General features: G+C 39.6%; 1 protein-coding gene across 1 annotated transcript in view; it reads left to right on the top strand.

Annotated features, from left to right (window-relative positions):
• The window catches only part of ZNF268 (zinc finger protein 268), a 31,786-nt gene extending 13,420 nt beyond the window's left edge, over window positions 1–18,366 (top strand). Inside the window, exons 3-6 of the mRNA XM_047101061.1 lie at window positions 7,019–7,192; window positions 10,170–10,296; window positions 10,584–10,679; window positions 14,968–18,366. Coding sequence (XP_046957017.1) covers window positions 7,019–7,192; window positions 10,170–10,296; window positions 10,584–10,679; window positions 14,968–17,405 — 2,835 coding nt within the window. The 3' untranslated portion in view covers window positions 17,406–18,366. The remainder of the gene's footprint in view (window positions 1–7,018; window positions 7,193–10,169; window positions 10,297–10,583; window positions 10,680–14,967) is intronic.
• The last annotated feature ends 2,543 nt before the right edge of the window (window positions 18,367–20,909 follow it).

The following is a 20,909-nucleotide window of genomic DNA, read 5'->3' as shown; positions in this document are numbered from 1 at the left end:
AAAATTGAAACAAAACAAAGCAGGGGCGCCTGGGTGGCGCAGTCGGTTAAGCGTCCGACTTCAGCCAGGTCACGATCTCGCGGTCCGTGAGTTCGAGCCCCGCGTCAGGCTCTGGGCAGATGGCTCGGAGCCTGGAGCCTGCTTCCGATTCTGTGTCTCCTTCTCTCTGCCCCTCCCCCGTTCATGCTCTGTCTCTCTCTGTCCCAAAAATAAATAAACGTTGAAAAAAAAAAAATTTGAAATGCAGACTCTTGGGGTGCCTAGGTGGCTCAGTTGGTTAAGTGACATACTCTGCATTTCCTTTAAAAAAAAAAAAAAAACAAAAAAAAAAACAAAGCAAAAAAAGCACAGAAAGGGAAAAGCAGGGTTATTCAAGCAAGTAGTTATGTAGGTCACTCAGGACTTTTGGAAATGGGAACTTCATTGAGAGGGCCTGTTTCTTTGCCTGTTTATATAGCCCACAATGTGTTTGTCCAAGGTGAATGTCTTTGAAATGGATGCCTTGACAACGAAAAACTTACTGTCAGGCACTTCCATTATAGTCAAGAAAGCCAATTGTCAGACACTTCTACAAAAATTCATCCATGTGGTGGCATTTATCAGTACTTAGTTCCTTTTTATGGCAGAATAACTTTTGTATAGATACGCCACATTTTGTTTATCCATGCATCCATTGATGGACATTCGGGTTGTTTCCACTTTTTGACTATTATGACAAACACTTGCGTACAAGTGTTTTCATGGTCATATGTTTTTAACTTTGGAATTGCTGGGTAATACGGTAATTCTGTGTTTAACATTTTGAGGAACAAAGTGGTTGCTCCATTTTACATTCTCAACAGCAATGTATGAGGGCTTTTAAAAAACTTACTGTTGCATAGCCAAATTATGGAGCGAGCCTAAATGTCCATCAACTGATGAATGGATAAAGAAACTGTGGTTTATATACACAATGGAGTACTACGTGGCAATGAGAAAGAACGAAATCTGGCCCTTTGTAGCAACGTGGATGGAACTGTGGATGGAGAGTGTGATGCTAAGTGAAATAAGCCATACAGAGAAAGACAGATACCGTATGTTTTCACTCTTATGTGGATCCTGAGAAACTTAACAGAAACCCATGGGGGAGGGGAAGGAAAAAAAAAAAAGAGGTTAGAGTGGGAGAGAGCCAAAGCATAAGAGACTCTTAAAAACTGAGAACTGAGGGTTGATGGGGGGTGGGAGGGAGGGGAGGGTGGGTGATGGGTATTGAGGAGGGCACCTTTTGGGATGAGCACTGGGTGTTGTATGGAAACCAATTTGACAATAAATTTCATATATTGAAAAAAAAGCTTACTGTTGCATTTTTTGTCTTGTGCTAGATATCTTGTTTTTTTTTTTTAATTTCATTAAGTTTTTAATTTTAATTCTGTAGTTAACATACAGTGTTATTAGTTTTGGGTGTACAATGTAGTGATTGAACAATTCTGTACATTACTCAGTGCTCATCACAAGTGTACTCTTAATCCCCATCACCTAGTTCACTCATTCTCCACCCTCCACCCCCTCTGGTAACCATCAGTTTTCTATAGTTAAGAGTCTGTTTCTTGGTTTCTCTCTCTTTTTTTTCTTTGTTCTATTTCTTGAATCCTATGAGTGAAATCATACGGTATTTGTCCCTCTCTGTCTGACTTATTTTACTTAGCATAATACACTGTAGCTCCATCCATGTCATTGCAAATGGCAAGATCTTATTCTTTTTAATGGCTGAATAATATTCCAGTGTATGTGTGTAGGTACCACAACTTCTTTAACCATTCATTATCAGTCAGTGGACACTTGGGCTGCTTCCATAATTTGGCTATTGTAGATAATGCTGCATAAGGGTGCATATATCCTTTCAAATTAGTTTTTTTGTATTCTTTGGGTAAATACTCATTAGTGCAATTACTGGATCATAGGGCAATTCTATTTTTCACTTTTTGAGGAAACTCCATACTGTTTTCCATTGTAGCTGAACAAGTTTGCATTCCCACTAACAGTCACAAAGGTTCCTTTTTGTCCACATCTTTGCGAACGCTTGTTGTTTCTTGTGTTGTTGATTTTAGCCATTCTGACAGATGTGAGGTGATATCTCATTGTAGTTTTGATGTGTATTTCATGGATAATGAGTGATGTGGAGCATCTTTTCCTGTGTCTGTGGCCATCTGTATTCTTCTTGGGAGAAATGTCTGTTCATGTCTTCTGCCCATTTTGTAATTAGGTTATTTGTTTTTTGGGTGTTGAGTTGTATCAGTTCTTTATGTATTTTGGATACTAATTCTTTATCAGGTGTGTCATTTTCAAGTATCTTCTCCCATTCCATAGGCTGTCTTTTAGTTTTGTTGTTTACTTCACTATGTAGGGGCTTTTTATTTTGATTTAGTCTTAATAGTTTATTTTTGTTTATATTTCCCTTGCTGCAGGAGGCATATTGAGAAAAATGTTGCGATGGCTGACATCAGAGGAATTACTGTGTGTTCTCTTCTAGGATTTTTACGGTTTCAGGTCTCACATTTAGGTCTTTAATCCATTTTGAGTTTATTTTTGTATATGGTGTAAGAAAATGGTCCAGTTTCATTCTTTTGCATGTTGCTGTCCAATTTTCCCAATGCCATTTGTTGAAGAGACTGTCTTTTTCCTACTGGATATTCTTTCCTGCTTTGTTGAAGATTAATTGATCATATAATTGTGAGTTTGTCTCTGGGCTTTCTGTCTTCTTCTGTTGATCTATGTGTTTATTTTTGTGCCAGTACCATACTGTTTTGATTAATACAGCTTTGTCGTATAACTTGAAATCTCGAATTATGATACCTCCAGATGTGTTTTTCTTTTCATGATTATTTTGGCTATTTGGAATATTTTGTGGTTTCATACAAATTTTAGGGTTGTTTGTTCTAGTTCTGTGAAACATGGTGTTGGTATTTTGATAAGGACTGCATTAAATCTGTAGATTACTTTGGGTAATATGGACATTTTAATAGTATTTATTCTTCTAGTCTCTGAGCATGGGATATCTTTTCATTTGTTTGTATCATCTTCAATTTCTTTCTTTTCTTTTCTTTTCTTTTCTTTCTTTCTTTCTTTCTTTCTTTCTTTCTTTCTTTCTTTCTTTCTTTTGAGAGACAGTGAGCATGAGCAGGGGAGAGGCACAGAGGGAGAGGGAGAAAGAGAGAGAAAGAGAGAGAGATGGGGGGGCTTGATCCCCCTACCCTGGGATCATGACCTAAGCCAAAATCAAGAGTTGGATGTTCAACTGACTGGGCCACCCAAGTACCCCTTCAATTTCTTTCCTCAGTGTTTTATAGTTTACAGGGTACAGGTCTTTTACCTCCTTCATTAAGTTTATTCCCAGGTATTTTATTATTTTGGGTGCATTTGTAAATGGGTTTGTTCTCTTAATTTCTCTTTCTCCTACTTCATTATTAGTGTATAAAGATGCAATGGATTTCTGTGCATTGATTTTGTAGCCTGCAGCCTTATTGAATTCATTTATCAGTTCTAGTAGTTTTTTTGTGGAGTCATTGGGGTTTCCTCTATATAGTATCATGTCATCTGCAAATAGTGAGTTTTACTTCTTCCTTACCAATTTGTATGCCTTTTGTTCCTTTTTCTTGTCTGATTGCTGTGGCTAGGACTTGGAGTACTATGTTGAATTAAAGTGGTGAGAGTGGACATCCTTGTCTTGTTCCTGATCTTAGGGGGAAAGTTTTCAATTTTTCACCATTGAGTATGATGTTTCTGTGGGGTTTTTGTATATAGCCTTTTTTATGTTGCGGTATATTACCTCTAATCCTACTTTGTTAAGGGTTTTTATCATGAATGAGTTGTACTTTGTGAAATGCTTTTTCTGCATCTATGAAATGATCATATGGTTTTTATTCTTTCTCTTGTTGTGATCTGTCATGTTGATTGATTTGTGAATATTGAACCACCCTTGGCAACTCAGGAATTAATCTCCCTTGATTGTGGTGAATGATTTTTTTAATGTATTGTTGGACTCAGTTTGCTGTTATTTTGTTGACGATTTTTGCATCTATGTTCATCAAAGATAGTGGCCTGTAGTCTCCTTTTTTTGTAGTGTACTTATCTGGTTTTGGGATCAGGGTAATGCAGGCCTCATAGGATAAATTTGGAGGTTTTCCTTCCTCTTCTGTTTTTTGGAATAGTTTGAGAAGAATAGCTACTAACTCTCCTTTAAATGTTCAGTAGAACTTAACCTGTGAAGCCATCTGGTCCCAGACTTTTGTCTGTTGGGAGTTTTTTGATTGGTGATTCAGTTTCATTACTGGTGATCAGTCTTGTTCAAATTTTCTATTTGTTTCTTTTTCAGTTTGGGGAGGTTATTATGTCTCTAGGGATTTATCTGTTTCTTCCAGGTTGTCCAATTTGTTGGCATATACCTTTTCATAATATTCTCATAGTCCTTTGTATTTCTGTGGTGTTAGTTGTTATTTGTCTTCTGTTCTGGATTTGTTTATTTGAGTCTCTGTCTGTCCCCCAACCCCTTTCTGAAGAGTGTAGCTAAAGGTTTATCGATTTTGTTGATCTTTTCAGAGAACCAGTTCCTGGTTTCATTGATCTGTTCTTTTGTGTTCTTAGTTTTATTTCATTTATTTCTGATCTAATAATTCTTTCCTTCTACTGGTTTTGGGTTTTGTTTGTTCTTTTTCTAGTTCTTTGGGTACAAGGTCAGTTGTTTGAGACTTTTCTTGCTTCTTGTGGTAGACCTGTATTTCTATCAACTTCTGTCTTAGAACAGCTTTTGCTGTATCCCAAAGATTTTGGACCATTGTGTTTTCATTTTCATTTTTCTCTGTGTATTTTTTAGTTTTCTCTTTGGTTTCTTGGATGACCCATTCATTATTTTAATAGTATGTGATTTAACTTGTGTATATTTGTTTTTTCCAGGTTTTTCTTGTGGTTGATTTCTAGTTTCATAGTGTTGTCATCAGAAAACATGCATGGTATGACTTTGATGTTTTTGACTTTGTTGAAATTTGTTTTGTGGCTTAATATGTGATCTATTCTGGATAATGTTCTGTGTGTATTTGAAAATAATGTGTATTGTTTTATGATGGAATGTTATGAAAATGTCTGTTCAATCCAGATACCTTGGTTCTTAATAATAGCAATATAACTGTCATATCTTACAGTGTGCATAAAATGGTTTTAAAATTACAATTTGTGGGGCGCCTGGGTGGCGCAGTCGGTTAAGCGTCCGACTTCAGCCAGGTCACGATCTCGCAGTCTGTGAGTTCGAGCCCTGCGTCGGGCTCTGGGCTGATGGCTCAGAGCCTGGAGCCTGTTTCCGATTCTGTGTCTCCCTCTCTCTCTGCCCCTCCCCCGTTCATGCTCTGTCTCTCTCTGTCCCAAAAATAAATAAACGTTGAAAAAAAAAATTTAAAATTACAATTTGTTATTATTAACAAGGATACTGAATGAAGTTCAGTATGTCCTCGTAGCTCATTTTATCCAAAGAATACACAGCCAAATACTACATGTTAAGATCAGCTAGAAAAATTATGTTCTTGTAGTTTTGTTTCCAAAAGCGATAAACATATGCGCGTGTTGACACTTACTTGCAATTTGGGGATTGCCCTCCCTCTTTTTGATTCTCTAAAATATTTACCTAATTCAAAAGTAGACACTGACTTGCTTCATCCCTTCTGGCCTGTTCTTTGCTTCCTCCTGGGTCACCAGTTTTACAGTTCCTGCTTCATCTTTTCAGTGATTCTTTTGGAAGTATAGCAAACACATACTTATGTGCTAAGGCTTATCAGGAAGCCCTTTTTTCTGCCTCTAGCCCTGTGCTTTCTCGAGTTCAGCATGCCCTGTCTTTTCACGCATTTCTGTCAGATGTACATCTTGTGTTTTGTGGTTAATTTCTGAAACAAGATCTGAACCCTTTTCTTTTACTATCTAATAGCCTTTCTCCCTTTTCTCTCCTTTCCTTCTAGTCTGGATCTCTCCTCTCTTCTCCTCTCTTCCCTCCACCCCCGACTCCCTTCCCCATGTTCCCCCCTCCCATGTCTCCCCTTCCCCTTTCCCTCTCCCCTCCCCTTCTTTGCCTGTTTCTTTCTGTCTCTCTCTTGTTCCTTTCACTGCCTGAATATTTTTCTGTGTGGGTTGATCTGGGCACTATTTTTATTGTTTTTCCCTCGAGCAAAAATATGTGTGCCTGGAAGAGACTATCTGCCAATTATTTCTCAAATCCCCACTTTCTTAGGTGGTCACAGTGCTGTCAGGCCACTTAGTGACTTTGGGATTACTCTCCCATTGGGGGACACATTGGTGACTTTGGGGATGTGCAGTGTGTAGCCTATCAGAATCTTCCTTCATTGCTCACTCTTACTGCACTAGGATCTACGCCTCTGCTCTTGGGTCACATCTGTGTATATACCTTAACGTTTGTGAGGAGACCCTTGTTTGGTGTAGACGTCTTTGGGCTTTTTCTTGCACTATGATGGTAGTCTCTTCTGTGTTCATTGGGAGTTGGGGGAAGGTTAAAACCTGCATTGATACCCTGATGTTATCGTACCCCAATGTTTTTATAACAACAAAATGTGAAACCTGGTGAGAGAGTTTAACTAAATTGTCCATCAGCATCCAAATAGTGAGGGAAGAAATTCTGACTGAAACAGACTGGCTCATTCCAAATCTATTGCTTGTATACACCCGGCCTACAACAGAGTTGTTAGTCTTTAGCGTCCAGCATTGTGTTCTCATTGAAGTGGCTGCCTGACATTTTTCAACTCTTAGGTGCTTGCTGCGTCTTCAGGGTTCCTGGGTGCCTGTGCAGAGTGAGGGGAGGGGACTTTTGTCAGTGTGCTGGGCTCGCCATGTGCATTTGTCTCGTGTCTGCCCCACGGCAACACTGAATACAGAGCACAGAACACCCAGCCTAGCCTCACGTGAGTGCGTTCACCAGCCAAAAAGACCGAGGTTGGGGCCTAGGGGAATTCTGGCCATTAAAGCGAGTTTGCTGTTACATCCGCAGGTTCCGCCTCTCCAGGAGCAAGAGAGTTCGTGCAACAGAATCAGAGAGTTCCGAGATCAGGAATCCATCCTTGGCCCTGGTGCACCTCGGCAAAGACATAGGAATCACAGGACAGAGCAGGTTCTAGAGTGGCTGTTTATTTCCCACGAGCAGCCAAAACCCACCCAGTCTCGGGTGAGTTGTGTGTTTATTTATTCCCGCTTCTCTTCTATAGTACTTGTCTCCTTTTTTTTTTTTTTTTTTTTTTTTTTTTTTGGTTGGGAGAGGGATGGGGATCCTTGGGTCAAAGAGTTAAGTTAGTCACTTCTCAGTTCATGCCCTGTTTAGCATCACTGGTTTGTGTAAGGTCCCTATACCTTTATTTACATACTGTCTGATTTCCCCAAACTCCATTTCTGTCTCCTTCCCCACCTCTAAAAATTACTTTGTTTTTTGTGGATTTCTTTTGCTTATATGTATTCACAAAATATGTATTGTTATTGCTGTGTATGTGTTTTTAATTTTTGTTAATGGTGTGTGCACATGTGTCTTGCTGTATTGGTTATATTTTGCAGTAAGCACTTTGATTATATTTACCAGCTCTTGCTACGGAGAGCAGTGCGTGAACATCCGTTTGCCTCACTTTCTCAGCCAACAATTTCTATTGTTACTCTTTTGATTTTGGTCATTCTGGTGATTGTATGATGGCATCTATCGGTTTAATTTGCATTTCCTCCTGGCTAAAGAGGATGAGTACCTTCTGTCATGCATATTTGATAGTTTGTTGCCTTTTGGATTTTCTTTTTTCTTAGTTTAAATGAATTTTTAATATCCTGGAAGCTTGTTAGAAATGCAGAATGTGACACCCCACAACCCTCTTCATTTTAACGAGATCCAGTGATCCGCGTACATGAAAGTTTAAAACTAACTTGATACCAAATCCATATTCAAATTTTACCCGGGGTGCTTCCTTTACCTCCAGTATTTTGTTGCAGAAATTTTCAGGCAGAGGGCAAAGTTGAAAGATGTTAGTGAACTTCTGTGTTCCCGTCACCTAAAAGTTACCATTAACATTTTACCATACTTGCTTTGTCGCATTATCCGTGTTTTTATCTCTCTATGCATCCATGAAACCATGTTGTTTGGGGTACATTTCTTAATATAGTTCAGAAACCATCATGCCTCCTTTAAATACTTCAGTATGAATAGCATGAACTGTTGTTCAATTTTTTTTTTTTTTTTGCTTGCCTTTCATTCTGTTAATGCTATCTTGATGAACAGGTATTTCTAATTTTAATTTATTCTGATTCATAATTTTTTATTGCTTGTGCTTTTTGTGTCCAATTTAAATACTTTTTTTGCTATCTGAAGCTCATGAAGACATTTTCTTCATTATTTTACCTTTCACGTTTAGGTTTGTAATACATCTCGAATGAATTTTTGTTTGGTGTGGGTGGGAGGCAAGATTTATTTTTTCATAGAGTTATCCATTGTCCCAGGCCCATGACGTGATTGACTTTTTCCTATGCCTGCCTCCCTTGTCATCTGTCAGGTGTCCGTGTGTGTGGTTTGCTTTCATAACTCTTGATTCTGTTTCACGGGTGTCACGAGCACACTCTGAAGAGGCACACGTGAGTTGTGTCAGCTTTATGCAATCATAGAGCAAGGTGTTTTGTTTTGTTTTACTTTTTTTTTTAACATTTATTTATTTTTGAAAGACAGAGACAGAGGGTGAGCAGGAGAGGTGGAGAGAGAGAGAGACAGAGAGAGAGAGAGAGAGAGAGAGAGAGAGAGGAAGACACAGAATCTGAAGCAGGCTCCAGGCTCTGAGTTGTCAGCACAGAGCTGATTTGAAATTACACCAGCTTAACTTTGTTACTGTGCAAGGACTCTGCTCCTTTACAGCTCTGTCGTCACTCCTTTTGGTTATTGATGTCACAGAATTACATCTTTATGCACTGCATGACCCCATGCACAGACTAATAATTATTTTAAATGCATTAGTTTCTTATAATATGTAGGAAACAAACTGTGGAGTTACAAACTGAAGTTAAAATAACACTGCCTCTTGCAATTACTCATTTATCAACCTTTATTAAGATCTTTATTTCTTCATACAGTTTCGAGTTATTTTCTACTTTTATTTCACTTGCTCTCTGGAGCATTTCTGTCAGGAAAGTCTAACAAATGAACTCCCATTTGTTTTCTGGGAATGCCTTAATTTCCCCCTCTACTTTTGAAGGTCAGTTTTGACAGATACAGGGTTTTTGGTTGACAATTTGGTTTGTTTTAGCGCTTTGAATATATCAGGTCATTGCCTTCACGTCTTCAAAGGTGCTGATGAGAAATCTGCTTATAATCTTACTGAGGATCCTCATGTGGGACCAATTGTTTCTTGATGCTTTCAAGATTCTTTGTAGAAAATTGGATTATAATAGGTCTCGACGTCGGTTTCTTTGAGCTCATATTTGTTGGTGTCTGTCAAGCTTCTTGGGTGTTTATATTCACATCTTTCATGAAATTTGGTGTTGTTATGACTAGTTTTTTTAATATTAGCCATTCTAATTGTGTGTAATGGCGTCTTATTGTTAATTTGTAATTCTTTAATGATGTATGATGTTGAACATCTTATCATATGCTTAATTGCCATCTGTGTATCTTCTTGTTCAGATCATGTGCCTCACAAACTGGCCACTCCTTAGAGCTGTTCCCCTTTTATTCCACCTAAGTTGTGACATGCCTTCTCTCACAGTGGCTACCCCAGCATTACCCTTTTATAGATTCAGCCTGACACTTTCAAATGGCTTTGCCAGCTTCCTCCTTTGTGCCCCTGTTGTGCTCTGTATGTTCGTTCATCTTAGTTTCTTTGACTCCCAGATATGTTCACAGATGTTTAACTTTGCTTTCCTATGTAGTGGTGAATACTTCTTGTGCACAGAGTTGTGTTTCATTCAAGTTTATATCACCTGCACCTCACTGGTTATCTGGCACCAGGTATTCTCATATGTTGAGTGAAAGGCTGAGTGATTTAATACACATCGAAGGGATGCTTTCAATAAATTCTAGCTTTTCTCACAAAGTAGAATATGAACAATGGACATTCTAGGCAGCTTGTTGTTTCCCACAAGCTCAGTTAAATGATTTGAGATTCAATAGGAATGTGCTCTTTCAGGGACCATTGTCATTTGTGGATGTGTTTGTGGACTTTACCTGGGAAGAGTGGCGGCTGCTGGACCCAGCTCAGAAGCACCTGTACAGGAGTGTGATGTTGGAGAACTACAGCCACCTGGTGTCCCTGGGTAGGCGCTCCCTCCCTGTAAGGACTGTGTGTGATCTCCAAGCTTCCCCTTCTTGGGTGCTGAAACTTGGGTGGCTTTTGCAAAGAAATTACTTGTGATTTTAGACTTATATTTAAAGGCCAGATTTTCTTAGTCTCCCTTTGGCATCAGAATATGGTAGTGGAACGGTCTCCACTTTGCTGTGGGCATAGGGCAGCTTTGACATGCTGCCTCCACGCTAAATCTTCCCTATTCTTCAGGGTCTGTGGTAGTTTTGGCCCAGGTTGTCTGTGATTTTCCATTCACAGGTTATCAAGACACCAAACCGGATATCATCTTCAAATTGGAGCAAGGAGAAGAACTGTGGATGTTGCAGGCCCAAATCCCAAGTCAAGGCCATCCAGGTGAGTGATCAAGATACTTGGATCTTTTCCTCCTTACTCAGAGTTGATGTGAATTCTGATTGACGTACAACTCACGTTTGTGCCTTTTGTCTCATTTGTTACCGTTTTTTCTCCATTTCCTTCCCGTCCTCTTCTGTTCTTTTTTCTACTTTCCCAAGTTAGACTCATTTTGTTATCCATTTAAACAAGCTTCCTCTTTATCTTACTCAGTGTGGCTATCACACACCCTTCTACTTTCTTTTTTTTTTTTAATTATATTTTTATATCTCTTTTTTATATTTTTTTTATTATATTTTTAAATCAACAACCACAGTCCCAACCTTCTTCCTTGTCCTTGAAATCTATTAGGATAAGTTGTCACTGTCATTTCTAAGTGCATTCCTACAGTCCTGGATATTAGTTACTCCACCTGGAGCCCCTTTCCCCCCTTACCCAGGTGACACCCCACTGAACCCACTCACACACTACATGGGGAAGCACTTATTCTTTTCATGCTTTACTGGCTTCGCTTGTTTTTCCTTCTGAGTCCAAGGGGTCTTTTTATAGTCACTACTTTTCTTCTTTATTATAACCTTTAAAAGATACCCATTCTGAAGATTTAAGCTGTTTTTCTTTTTGGTAATTGACAGCCCGTCTGTCTTTCATCTGCTTTTTGGTACTGAGATTGGTCCATAGGGCATCTTCCCTGCATGTGTCCCCCCCAGTCTCATTTTCAGGAACTGGAATTGTCCATTGGTTTGCTCCGTAGCTACATCATACTTTCTTCTCACCTTCTGATTGTTTAGTCATTCTGCTGCGCTTCCAGCTCTTTCTCTGGCCACTGGGGAGTCAGCTTAAATCTCTTTTATGTGCCATTTTCTTCACTAGTGTTGCTGAAATCTGTTAATATTTTGGTTCTCTATAGAGAAGTCTTTTAAATTTCCCATATTCCCATTTCCCACCAACACCAAGGCCAATATCTCATTTTTGGTCATTGTATTTATTAATCAAATGGATTCATCTTGGTCCTTTTGTGTTAGTTCATCTTCGTGTTACTATCAGGTATGTTTCCCTACGCGAGTTTAATCTGTCACAGGCAGGGCCATATGAATCACGTTGGTGTTTGTATCATTAGGATTGTTTCAGCTGTAATTTCTCATCAATCCGAAATCAACCTATTAAGCAGAAGCTATTTATTAGTACACATCACAAGAAGTCCTGAAGTAGGGCAGCTGTAGGGTTGGCTAAGTGATTGACTCAGTAAATCACCGAAAGTCTGGATGTTCCCTGCCATTCTCAGTATGTCGGCATTTTCCCAGGGTATCTTCCCCATGGTCACCAGATGGCTATTACAGTTCCAGCCAACGCCTGCAGATATGCTAGCCCCAGTAGAAGAAAAACTGCTTTTTCCACAGGGCTGTTTTTATGAGGTGGTAAAGCCTATTCCAAGAAATCTCCTCAAACTTGCCATACTCCGTGGGTTAGGTTTTTATCACAGCCCCTGTCTGAAGAAGGCTCTGGCAAGGGAAGTGGGCGTACCAGTGTTGACTCATTTAAATGATGCTTCACCTTCTGGGGAGAGGGGTAGAGGTAGCAGTGGAGACAGGTCCCCATTTCCCTGACTGAAGCACGTGGCCTTAAGGATGGGTTTGGGGAAAAAATCAGGTTTCTGCCAGGCAGGAAAAGGGAGGAAAGATTGTTGGGTAGGCAGCACTGTCTACCTTCGTCCACCTCTTTGGAGAGGTAGCTTCTAGTCACATCCATCTTCAAAAATATTCCGCCACCCCTGTTTTCCTTCTAATACTGTATTAACCCAAGTCCTGGATCCTTGTTCCCAGTCAGACCTGGTGGTAGTTCTTCATGGTCTGGTGGCTTGCAGTTGAAGATAAGTTATTCATATTCAACCAGCCAGAGAATTGCAGAGTAGGTAAAACAGAGCCACTGCAGTGAGTGCCACACACAAGTCCCTGGTTTGCAGTGCGTTGAAACCCTGGTCGGGGCCAGGACTCCCTGGTGTGGCAGTGGCCTCACGAGTCCTTGGTTCTGCTCTCTGAGCATAATTCTCTTGCTGTTGTCTTCTGTGGCTACACTCAAGATGGTCGTTCAGGAGAATGTTTTTCTGTAGCTTCAGTGTCTGAATTCTGTTGGTGCAAGTTGAGTTTCCAGGGACTACCTTCCAGGGACAGCCAGGAATCATCTTCAGTTACGTTTAAGTAATATTTAAGCTCAGGAATTTCTGTCTTCCATTCATCGGCTCTGGTATTGTTTCCTGTTTCTTGAATTCTTTGAACTTTCCCTGTGACAACCAACCATAATATCATTTTCTGCCATTATTGTTGCGAAGAGAATGCCCCACCAAAAATGCATTAGATTTCTCGGGAAGTCAAAGGAAGGAAGTCAGAGCTGTGCTAACCAAGAGCGGTAAGGACGGGTATGGCGCCAGTCAGAGAAGGGTTGCAAGGGTAGTGTATTAGGTTAGGTTCGGTGTCCACGAACTCTGAAAGTCTGCACGGATAAGACTGTTAGCCAAACACATGACCAGATCTGATTCTCATTTTGGCATCTAGATCAGGTCTACCCATTCTCTTCTGTTCAGCCTCCAGATATTTGTCATTGTGCCTGAGGACTTAGTCCCGTGTTTCGTTCCCTGTCTGCATTCTGTCGTTGGCTTTTGTTTTGTTGTAAACAGCATTCTGTTCAGCCTGCCCCCTCTCAGTTTTCTGTTCCCCCAGATTCAGCCACTTTCATCCCTTTTGGCTCCACTTGCTTGCATATTTGTAAATAACCAGCCTATGTAGTGCATCTTGATTTTCCCCCTTAATAATGATTTTTCAGTATAAAAGCGTAATGATTTAATTCTCTTTCACCCTCCTTCCTTCATACTCCCCATGATACACACACTGTCTTCTTATACCCCAGTCGTCTTAATAAAGTTACTTCATTTGGGTTAGATCGGTCTTCAGTTCTTACATCTTTATGACTATGTAAGTTCTGTTCACAGGTAAATCATGCAAATACGCAATGGTGTTAATTTTTGTTCATAGATCATTTATTTTCTTTTGAGTTGTTTTATTTGTCTGCCAAGTCTTCCCTGTTCTCATCATTAATGTATTTATCATTAACCCCAGACTTTTCTTCACATGTCTAAATATTCCTGTGGTACAGTCAACCAATTTAGTAATTCTGTCAGTCTCTTCCTGATGACATCACTTCTTTTTGACTTTCTCCATTATAACCTAGTTTTTCTCATATCCTGGGTGTACCATTTTTTATCCTGGAGTCTCAGGTTTTATTTTCTGTATCTATTTTGTGTCATCTGTTTTCTTGGTTGGTTTTATTAGAGCAGTCTTCAAGTACCTTCCTGTGAAAGAGTGCATGTGATACAAATTTTGAGACCTGTGCCTCCAAAAATGTTTATATTTTACTCCTGAATGCTCTGCTTTTTGTCCTCTAGTGATGCTAATGAGAAGTCAGATGCCATTCTAAATTTTGATCCAATTATTTATTGAAAGAATATAATGCTGAGATCCCTTCCAACTGCTTTATATTTTCCTTATTTTTCCTTGTACCTATTTTGTTTTCTTTACTCACTATGCAAAATTTCAAGACTTAAAACCATCTGTATGCATTGTCAGTTTTCTATGCCTATCTTCGTTTTTAGTTTTTTTTTTTTAAATTTTTATTTATTTTTGAGAGAGACAGAGTGCGAGTGGGGGAGGGGCAGAGAGAGAGAGAGAGAGGGAGACACAGAATCCGAAGCAGGCTCCAGGCTCTGAGCAGTTAGCACCGAGCCCAAGGCGAGGCTCAAACTCAGGAGCCGTGAGATCATGACCTGAGCTGAAGTTGGACATTTAACTGACTGAGCCACCCAGGTGCCCCTTCATTTTTAGTTTTGATTGTTCTCCCCAATGGCCAGGAGTTTCATTACGTTTATACTTGAGGTTTTATTTATATTCAGATCCGATATATGAAACTAAAAGTATAATCTCATGACATGGCTTTTTTTTTTTTTTTTTTTTTTTTCAACGTTTATTTATTTTTGGGACAGAGAGAGACAGAGCATGAACGGGGGAGGGGCAGAGAGAGAGGGAGACACAGAATCAGAAACAGGCTCCAGGCTCTGAGCCATCAGCCCAGAGCCCGACGCGGGGCTCGAACTCACGGACCGCGAGATCGTGACCTGGCTGAAGTCGGACGCTCAACCGACTGCGCCACCCAGGCGCCCCAGACATGGCATTTTTAAGATGATTTTATGTTCTGCCAGGATCGTGTTATTATTTTTAACATGTAACTATTTTCTCATTTCTAGAAAAAGTCCTGGAAATTGATGATCATATGGACTGGCATCAGGAAAATCAAGGCAAGCTGGAAAGTATGGCAAAAAACTATGAATGTACTGCATTTGGAAAACTATGTCTTCTTAGTACAAATTATGATTCTTCAGGACAAAAGCTTCATAAATACATCACTCATGGAATGAGTTTTAAATATAATATAGATTTCAATAGTGGTTTTGCTGGAAAGAATCCTAATGAGTTTCATGCATACAGGGAACCATTCCATCATTCTAAACACGAGCAAACTGTTACTGGAATAAAATACTGTGAAAGTAATGAATCTGGTAAAACTGTCAACAAGAAGTCACCACTCATATGCCAACAGGTGTATGTGGGTGGAAAACCCTTTGAATGTGGTTTTTGTGGGAAGGCCTTCAGCAGCAAGTCATACCTTGCAGTGCATCAGCGAACTCACGCAGAAGAGAAACCCTACAAATGTAAGGGATGTGGGAAGGACTTTAGCAGCAAATCCTACCTCACTGTCCATCAGAGAACTCACACAGGAGAGAAACTCCATGAATGCAGTGAATGTGGGAAAGCCTTCAGTTTCAATTCACAACTCGTTATACATCAAAGAATTCACACAGGTGAGAATCCCTATGAATGCTGTGAATGTGGAAAAGTATTCAGTAGAAAAGACCAGCTCGTTTCACACCAGAGAACTCATTCGGGGCAGAAACCCTATGGTTGTAATGAATGTGGTAAGGCTTTTGGTTTGAAGTCACAGCTCATTATACATCAAAGAATTCATACAGGAGAGAAACCCTTTGAATGCAGTGAATGTCAGAAAGCCTTTAATACAAAGTCAAACCTTATGGTACATCAGAGAACACATACAGGGGAGAAACCGTATGGTTGTACTGAGTGTGGAAAAGCCTTTACTTTCAAGTCGCAGCTCATTGTACATCAGGGGGTTCACACAGGAGTAAAGCCCTATGGGTGCATTCAGTGTGGGAAAGCCTTCAGTTTGAAGTCACAGCTCATTGTGCATCAGAGAAGTCACACAGGAATGAAACCTTTTGTATGTAGCGAATGTGGCAAAGCCTTCAGGAGCAAGTCCTACCTCATTATACACATGAGGACTCACACAGGAGAGAAACTCCACGAATGCGGTGACTGTGGGAAAGCCTTCAGTTTTAATTCACAACTCGTTATACATCAGCGGATTCACACAGGAGAGAGTCCATATGAATGCCATGAATGTGGGAAAGCCTTCAGTCGGAAATACCAGCTCATTTCACACCAGAGAACCCATGCTGGGGAGAAGCCCTATGAATGCAGTGACTGTGGGAAAACTTTTGGCTTAAAGTCACAGCTCATTATACATCAGAGAACTCATACAGGCGAGAAACCCTTTGAATGCAGCGAATGTAGCAAAGCCTTTAACACAAAGTCGAACCTTATTGTGCATCAGAGGACCCATACAGGGGAGAAACCCTACAGTTGTAGTGAATGCGGAAAAGCCTTTACTTTCAAGTCACAGCTCATTGTACATCAGGGGGTTCACACTGGGGTAAAACCCTATGGATGTAATCAGTGTGGAAAAGCCTTTAGTTTGAAGTCCCAGCTCATTGTGCATCAGAGAAGTCACACAGGAGTGAAACCCTACGGATGCAGCGAATGTGGAAAAGCCTTCAGGAGCAAGTCCTACCTCATTATACACATGAGGACTCACACAGGAGAGAAACCACATGAATGCAGTGAATGTGGAAAATCCTTCAGTTTCAATTCACAGCTCATTGTACATCAGAGAATTCACACAGGAGAAAATCCCTATGAATGCAGTGAATGTGGAAAAGCTTTTAATAGGAAAGATCAGCTCATTTCTCATCAGAGAACTCATGCAGGGGAAAAACCTTATGGATGCAGTGACTGTGGGAAAGCCTTTAGTAGCAAGTCCTACCTCATTATACACATGAGAACTCATTCAGGAGAGAAACCACATGAATGTAACCAATGTGGGAAGGCCTTCATTTGGAAGTCACTACTCATTGTACATGAGCGAACTCACGCAGGGGAAAGCCCTTATAAATGTAGTCAGTGTGAGAAATCCTTCAGTGGAAAATTACGGCTCATTGTACATCAGAGAATGCACACAAGAGAGAAACCCTATGAGTGCAGTGAATGTGAGAAAGCCTTCATTAGGAAATCTCAGCTCATTGTACATCAGAGAACTCATTCAGGGGAGAAACCCTATGGATGCAACGAATGTGGAAAAACCTTCTCTCAGAAGTCAATTCTCAGTGCACACCAGAGGACTCATACAGGAGAGAAACCCTGTAAATGCACTGAATGTGGGAAAGCCTTTTGTTGGAAGTCTCAGCTCATTATGCATCAGAGAACTCATGCGGATGAAAAACATATTGATGAATTAAATGTAAGAAACTTTCTTCCAAAAGTCAACTCATAGGAAACTCCAGCAAATTCATACAGAAGAGAAACTCTGTAACTGAAGTAATCTCATTGTACACCAGAAAACTAATACTGAATAGAAACCTTATGAACGCACAGCATGTGGCAGGGCACCCACAGAAAGCTGCTTTTTGCATATAAAATAAAAACAGTAAATGCACACGGAATGTCATGAATTCAGTGAGCCTGGTAGGTCATCCTTTGTTAAAGTTTGTACAGGTGAGGAGCCATATCAATGAAGTGAATTTTGGAAAGTTATTTTTTTACTGTGATAAAATTTGCAAAGGAAGTTTCATAAAGCAAGTAAATATGGAGCACACTCCTTTGAAATTAATTTTAAACCGTAGGATTTTAATGAGAGAATGTGTAAAGGCAATCAATGGCAGAATTATCAAAATTGCACACTCTTTAGGTATCAGAAAATCATACCTTGGAGAAATCGTGCTATAAATTAGGGAAATTCTTCATCTAGGAAAGACAAACTTCTATTTAAAAAAATATATTATGAATGAAGATCTATGAATGTGTCAGAAGGGGTAAAGCCTCAGTAGAAAGGTTCCCTTCACTGTTATTTTAATTTGGAAGATAATTTAAGAATTATTGTAAGGGAAATTATGTTCCAGATGTTCCAGATTGTTAGGAAAATATTGGAGAAAATATTCAACTATAAATGATAGGCATGTTCATAATGGAATATAAAGTGGTTTTGTTTTTTTTTTTTTTTACAACGTAAATAAATATAATCAGGATAACCAGAAATACATCATAAGACCTACAGGGATATTTAGATGTTATCTTCCTTTTACTATAGGAGTTATGTGTAGTTTGGCATTCCACTTGTGAATGTCACATATGAGAGATAAGTTAGATACATGCCATTGCCCAGGGACTTATTCTTTGTAAGAGATACAACTTGTTTCTAGAATAATATGATTTATTAAAAATACATTTCAATACTACAAACCTTTTCTACTATTTTGTACCTTTTGTAAGTGGGCCTGGTGGCTACTTCTTTAGTTATGTACATTATTATAGTGCATAATTGATGTGTTTGTGTAGCTGGAATCTATTCTGCCCTCACTAGTTAGAACATCTTGATTTTCACTAAGATAATCTCTCACAGTGTGTGAGGTCCTGATGGGGCCATCATTCAAGGTGCCCTACCAAGGACTTGACATGATCGTCAAAGTAGGCTGAGATATTCCAGACTTTGAATTTCTCATGGACTCCTTAAGTACCAAAAAGCAAACTGAGCTTTTGTTTTCTGGTAACATTTTCCTGCAATTATTAATTAGTTCTTTCTGTATAGATTACCCAGGATAGCTTTAGTTATTGTCATTTTAAAATTCTAATTCACTTATCTTTGTATGAGTTATCTGGTGTGCTTTTAACGTATTTAAATGACACATTTAGTGGCACTGCTGAAATGTGTTCAGGCACACCTCATTTTATTGTCCTTCGCAGGCAATGCTGTTTCCCAAATTGAAGGCATGTGGTGACCCTGCACTGAGCAAACGTATTGGCTTCATTTTTCCAATAGCATTTGCTTACTTCATGTCTCTGTCACATTTCACTAATTCTTGCAATATTCCAAACTTGCCATTATTTGTTATGGTGATCTGTGGTCAGTGATTATGATTTGCTGAAAACTCAGCATGGTTTAGCAATGTATTTAAATTAAAGTATGTACATTGCTTTTTTTAGACATAATGCTATTGTACATTTAATAGACTACAGTGTAGTGTAAATATAGCTTTTATATGCGTTAAGAAACAAAACTTCATTTGACTCGGTTTATTGCCACATTTGCTTCACTATGGTAGTCTGGAACCAAGCCTGCAGTTGTCTGAGGTACGTGTGTACGTGTAGCTGTAGAGTGAGGATGGGGAAAAGTCACTGTGCCAGCTTCCTTCTTACAAGGTCAGTTTTCCTCTCCAGTTTCTTTATGTGAATGAACATTAACCTGAAGAGGGTTGGGACCCTGGCAATCACGGCTACACTTCAGGAGTAGCGTATTGCAAACCACAGATGTTTCTCTTTTTAAATTTTTAAAAAATGTTTACTTATTTTGAGAGAGAGACAGAGTGTGCACAGGAAAGGAGCAGAGAGAGGTGGAGCCACAGAATCTGAAGCAGGTTCTAACCTGCTTGGAGGCTCTGAGCTGTCAGCACAGAGCCTGACGTGCAGCTTGAACCCATGAACCCTGAGATCACGTCGGACGTTCCACCGACTGAGCTGCCCAGGCGCCCCTCAAGCCACAGATACTCCTGAATCCCCTCCCACTTTGTCCTCTGTACTTGAGGAGGGAATCCCACCATTTACCCTCCTTTGAAGGAGGTGTTTAATGATTTCTGAATGCCTGGTCCTTCCTGTGTTCAGCTCATTACACAGGATGCAATCTAAAGATACCTGGAGTAAAGAAGGATGATTCACAGAAGAGAAGAGAAAGTTTGCATGAGGGAAGAATGTCAGATACTTGATCAAGTGTATTCCCTAAATCTGGAAAATATAATGAGTATGTGTTCTGTCATAGATGTTCCAAGGAAGATTCACACATAATAATGAATTGTGTGAATGTATCGTGTGATGCAAATCCACATGCAACCTTGCCCAGTAGAAATGTTGATATAATGTTGACAACATTATAATGTTTCAACAACGTTGAAATCAAATACTGTAGGAAAGGCTAATGCTAACATTAAGTTCTTAATCTTAAAAAGAAAATTTGGGGCAACTGGTCAGTGTAGAGTGTGCAACTCTTGATCACAGGGTTGTGAGTTTGAACCCCATGTTGCACGTAGAGATTGCTTAAAAATAAAATAGGGGTGCCTGGGTGGCTCAGTTGGTTAAGTGTCTGACTTTGGCTCAGGTCGTGATCTCACGATTCATGGGTTCGAGCCCTGCATTGGGCTTTGTGCTGACAGCTCAGAGCCTGGAGTCTGTTTCGGATTCTATGTCTTCCTCTCTCTGCCTCTCCCCCACTCACGGTCTTTCTCTCTCAAACATTAAAAAAATAAAATAATAAAATCTTTAAAAAAAGAAAATCTACCAGATAAATGAAATTTAACAGAATGAATAGATTTACAACCAACAAACAATAAGAAAAAGTAAAAAATTGAGTCTCTGGCTTGAAATCTGTCTAGCCCTTCTAACCCTGCCCCAGCCCCAGACTTTTAGTAATAGCTGATTATTCTCAGGAAAATTCAAGGAAAGATAATCCAGCATTTTATGGTTTTTCCAAAAAATCGACATGGGGGGGGGGATAATTCATGATTCGTATTTATGAACATAGGTTAAGATGTACTAAATCTAATAGCAAAATTAATTCAACAATGTGGAGGTTTTTTTTTTTTTTTAAAGCCATGACAATACGTGTAGCAGACTACTAGTCATGAACCCAATGTCCCTTCATTACCAACAGAGTCACTGTGCCTTTTTATTTTAAAGTTGATTTATTTATATTGAGGCAGGGGAGGGGCAGAGAGAGAGGGAGAGAGAGAAT

The sequence above is a fragment of the Lynx rufus genome, unplaced genomic scaffold, assembly GCF_022079265.1.
Source record: "Lynx rufus isolate CCGP_SWC_20201006 ecotype Redwood Valley unplaced genomic scaffold, mLynRuf1.p SCAF_55, whole genome shotgun sequence".
In the NCBI taxonomy this organism is placed as follows: Eukaryota; Metazoa; Chordata; class Mammalia; order Carnivora; family Felidae; genus Lynx; species Lynx rufus.
The sequence above is the reverse complement of the archived record's forward strand: the minus strand, read 5'-3'. Positions and strand labels throughout refer to the sequence as shown.